This window comes from Carlito syrichta, unplaced genomic scaffold (genome assembly GCF_000164805.1).
Source record: "Carlito syrichta isolate Samal-C Ts95f unplaced genomic scaffold, Tarsius_syrichta-2.0.1 Scaffold298007, whole genome shotgun sequence".
NCBI lineage: Eukaryota > Metazoa > Chordata > Mammalia > Primates > Tarsiidae > Carlito > Carlito syrichta.
In genome coordinates, this window is record NW_007242103.1 from 6,754 (window position 1) to 10,970 (window position 4,217).

At 46.2% G+C, this 4,217-nt stretch overlaps 1 protein-coding gene across 1 annotated transcript in view; it reads left to right on the top strand.

The window, feature by feature from the left end:
* Positions 1-4,217, top strand: part of LOC103256930 (cytosolic carboxypeptidase 2-like) — a 17,541-nt gene that overhangs the window by 1,785 nt on the left and 11,539 nt on the right. The window contains exons 2-3 of the mRNA XM_008054691.1: positions 258-358; positions 2,146-2,276. Of these exons, the coding sequence (XP_008052882.1) occupies positions 258-358; positions 2,146-2,276 (232 nt within the window). The remainder of the gene's footprint in view (positions 1-257; positions 359-2,145; positions 2,277-4,217) is intronic.

Genomic DNA, 4,217 nt, shown 5'->3' on the forward strand with positions numbered 1-4,217 from the left:
TGCACTCCAGTCTGGGCGACAGAGTGAGACTCCAACTCAAAAAAAAAATTAGCTGGGCATGGTGGTGCACACCTGTAGTTCCGGCTACTTGGAAGTCTGTGGTGGAAGGATTGCCTGAGCCCAGCAGGTCTAGGCTGTGGTTCCAGTCTGGGCGACAGAGTGAGACTCCGACTCAAAAAAAAAAAAGCTATTCATAAATGAGATTTGCATTCAGTCATTAAGATTTAATTGGAAATGTGTATGAATTTTTTTTCCAGGTAGTAAAAGAAACACTCACTTTACCACTGAAGATCTAAAGTCCCTTGGTTATCATGTCTGTGATACCCTTCTGGATTTCTGTGATCCTGACCAAACCAAGGTAAAAAGGGTTTCAAGAAATTTGGTGATTCTACTGTGATGGATTTCACATGGATCTAAAGTCAGCATCATGAGATTTGGTGATCTTTATTTTCCTCTTAATACTTTTCTGAAGTGTGTGTGTGTGTGTGTGTTGGAGTCTCCTCTATCGCCCAGACTGGAGTGCAGTGGCCGCTCCCGGCCACGGCAGCCTTGACCCACTGGGCTCCGGCGATCCCTCCGCCTCAGCCTTCCGAGTAGCTGGAATTATAGGCACGCGCTACCATGCCCAGCTGATTTTTTTTTTTTGAGTTGGAGTCTCACTCTGTCACCCAGACTAGAGTGCAGTGGCCACTCCCAGCCACAGCAGCCTCGACCCGCTGGGCTCCAGCAATCCTTCTGCCTCAGCCTTCCAAGTAGCTGGAGCTACAGGCATGTGCTACCACACCCAGCTGATTTTTTGATTTATTGTAGAGATGAGGTCTCGCTGCCCAGGCGGGTCTCAAACCCGCGGACTCAGGCAATCCACTCACCTCAGCCTCCCAAAGGCGTGGGATTACAGGCTGCAGTTTTTTTATTTATTGTAGAGATGAGGTCTCGCCAAGTTGCCTAGGCTGGTCTCAAACCTCTGGGCTCAGGCAATCCTCGTGCCTCTGCCTCCCATAGTCCTGGGATTACAAACATGAGCCACCATGCCAGGTTGTCTTGCCTCTTTAATTACTTCCTTTTTTCCTGTGTCTTCCATTTTTTTCCTTTCTTGAATCACCTCAACTGCAAGTGCTCTCAAGCAACCCCTGTCCTAAAACACAAAGGTTTCTTTTGGCTTTGTTTCTCCAGCAGGTTATTTCTATTTCCCTTTATCACTCAGCATCTTAGAAGGGATTCTGTACTCATGGTCTCCAACATCTCTCATATCCCTTCTGAAATGTTGGAAACATTTGATATGTACTACTCTGATGCAAGTGTTTAACAAAACATATTTAAAGGAAAATGTGGCCACAACATGGCCTGTTAAATTATATTTTCCATAGGCCAAAATCTGGACAACCTCATTCTAACTTTTCCTTCTTTGCTTCTCAAAAAATAAATAAATAAATCAGATCATTACATTGTTTAAGAAGAGTATAGACCAGGTGCAGTGGCTTATGCCTGTAATTCCAGCACTTTGGGAGGCTGAGGTGACAGGATTGCTTGAGCCCAAGGGTTCAAGACCAGCCTGTGCAACTTGGTGAGACCTCATCTCTACACAATCAAAAAATTGGCCGGGTGTGGTGACTCACGCCTGTAGTCCCAGCTACAGAAGGCTGAGGCAGAAGGATTGCCTGAGCACAGCGGGTCAAGGCTGCAGTGGTCATGAGTGTGCCATTGCACTCCAGCCTGGGCAACAGAGTGAGACTCCAACTCAAAAAAAAAAAAAAAAAGCTGAGTATACTATAGAAAAGCCAGAGGAAAGTGACTAAAGCAGTGCTCATTGATCTAATACTCTAAACAAAATTCTGTTTCTAAATCTTATGTAATTTATCTGGTTTTATTTGTTTGTAGAGATAAGGTCTCATTATATTGCCCAGGCTGATCTAGAGCTCCTGGCCTCAAGCAGTCTTCCCACTTCGGCCTCCCAACATGTAGAGATTACAGGTGTGAGCCACCACATCTGGCCTAATTTCTCTATTAGCATGTCCTTAGTAGCAAAGGTTGCAGGTTGCTCAGCTTTGTGTTCCCAGAAATAAATACAATGCCTTTAAGCATGCACTTAGCAAATATTTGATGAATAAATGAAGTATCAAAAGAGTTCTTTTTTCACTTTCACAGTTCACTCAGTGTCTAGCAGAGCTTAAGGAACTCTTGCAACAGGAAATCCACAAGAAATTCAATGAACTTGGACAAGATATGGATTTAGAAGGAAGCTGGAGTGACATCTCTTTGTCTGACATTGAATCCAGGTAACAAAGGAAAAAACAGTTTTATTTATTTATTTATTTTTTTTTTTTTTTTTTGAGTTGGAATCTCACTCTGTCGCCCAGACTGGAGTGCAGTGGCCGCTCCTGGCCACTGCAGCCTCGACCTGCTGGGCTCTGGCGTTCCTTCTGCCTCAGCCTTCCAAGTAGCTGGAACTACAGGCGTGCGCTACCACGCCTGGCTAATTTTTTTTAATTTATTGTAGAGATGTGGTCTCGCCAAGTTGCCCAGGCGGGTCTCGAACCCACGGGCTCAGGCAGTTCACTCACCTCAACCTCCCAAGGCGCAGGATTACAGACTGGGCCACCGAGCCCAGCCAGTTTTATTTTTTAAAATAAATGCATTGTTTTGTTGACTTTGGTTTTGGACCTCAAGTGCAAATAATTGAGTAAATCATGTTCCGTAGTTCATGGCACACTTCAATACACTTTATTCCTTCAGCAGTTTTGTACTGAATGCATGTTCTTTGCCAGCTTCTGTCCCGGGCACTAGAGGAGAGAAGGGAGTTGGTCAAGCAGTTTGTGTGGGTCCTTGTAGGCCACTGTAAAGCCTTTGCCTTTCACTCCAAGGAAGTGTCATGGTTTGACTTAGGTTTTGGTTTCAGCAGGACCACTCTGGGGGCTGTGTGGAAAATATAAAGAGGAAAGTTCTACACAGAGAGAGTTGACAGACTCTTGTAGTAATACAGGTAAAGATGATAATGGCTAGATCAGAGGGGGGAGGAGGGGTTGGCAGGAGATGTGCAAATTGGTTGAATTCTAGATATATCCTGAGCTATAAACATTAGAATTTGCTTGTGGATTGGATATGGGGCATGAGAAAAAGATAGAATGACACTACAATTGGTTGGATGGGGAGAATCAAGGGGATGGAAAAGGTTAGGGAGGCGGTGAGGATGAGGAGCTGAGTGTTGGGCTTGTTAAGTCTGAGATGTCAGGCTGAGGTGAGTGGATTGCCTGAGCCCACGAGTTCGAGACCTGCCTGGGCAACTTGACGAGACCTCATCTCTACAATAAATCCAAAATCAACTGGGTGTGGTAATGCACGCCTGTAATTCCGGCTACTCGAAAGGCTGAGGCGGAAGGATCGCCGGAGCCCGGTAGGTCCAGGCTGCGGTGACTGGAAGCAGCCACTGTATTCCAGTCTGGGCGACAGAGTGAGACTCCAACTCAACAACAACAACAAAAAAGTTTGAGATGTCCATTAGGTATTTAGCAGAGCCAGACACAGTGACCCAAGCCTGTAATCCCAGCACTTTGGGAGGCAGAGGCAAGAGGATTGCCTGAGCCCATGGGTTCAAGACCAGCCTGGGTAACATGGTGAGACCTTGTCTCTACAAGAAAATAAAAAAATTAGCCAAGTGTAGTGGCACATGCCTATAGTTCCAGCTACTTGGAAGGCTGAAGCAGAGAGATCATCTGAATCCAGTATGTCCAGGCTGTAGTGGCTGTGAGCGTGCCACTGCACTCCAGCCTGCATGACAGAGTCAGACTCCAACTCAAAAATAAATAAATAAATAAAAATAAATTTAAAAAAGATATTTAGTGGAGTTATTAAATAGGCAGTCAGATATGTGAGTCTGGAGTTCAGTGGAGAGGTTTGGAGGAGAATCATTGGATGGATGATATTTAAACTGGGTGAGAGCCAGGCTCTGTGGCTCAGCCTGTAATCCTGCGCCTTGGGAGGCTGAGGTGAGTGGATTGCCTGAGCCCGCGGGTTCGAGACCCGCCTGGCCAACTTGGCGAGACCTCATCTCTACAATAAAATAAAATTAAAAAATTAGCCGGGCATGGTAGCGCGCGCCTGTAATTCCGGCTACTCGGAAGACTGAGGCAGAAGGATCGCCAGAGCCCAGCAGGTGAGGCTGTGGTGGCCGGGAGCGTCCACTGCACTCCAGTCTGGGCGGCAGAGTGAGACTCCAACTC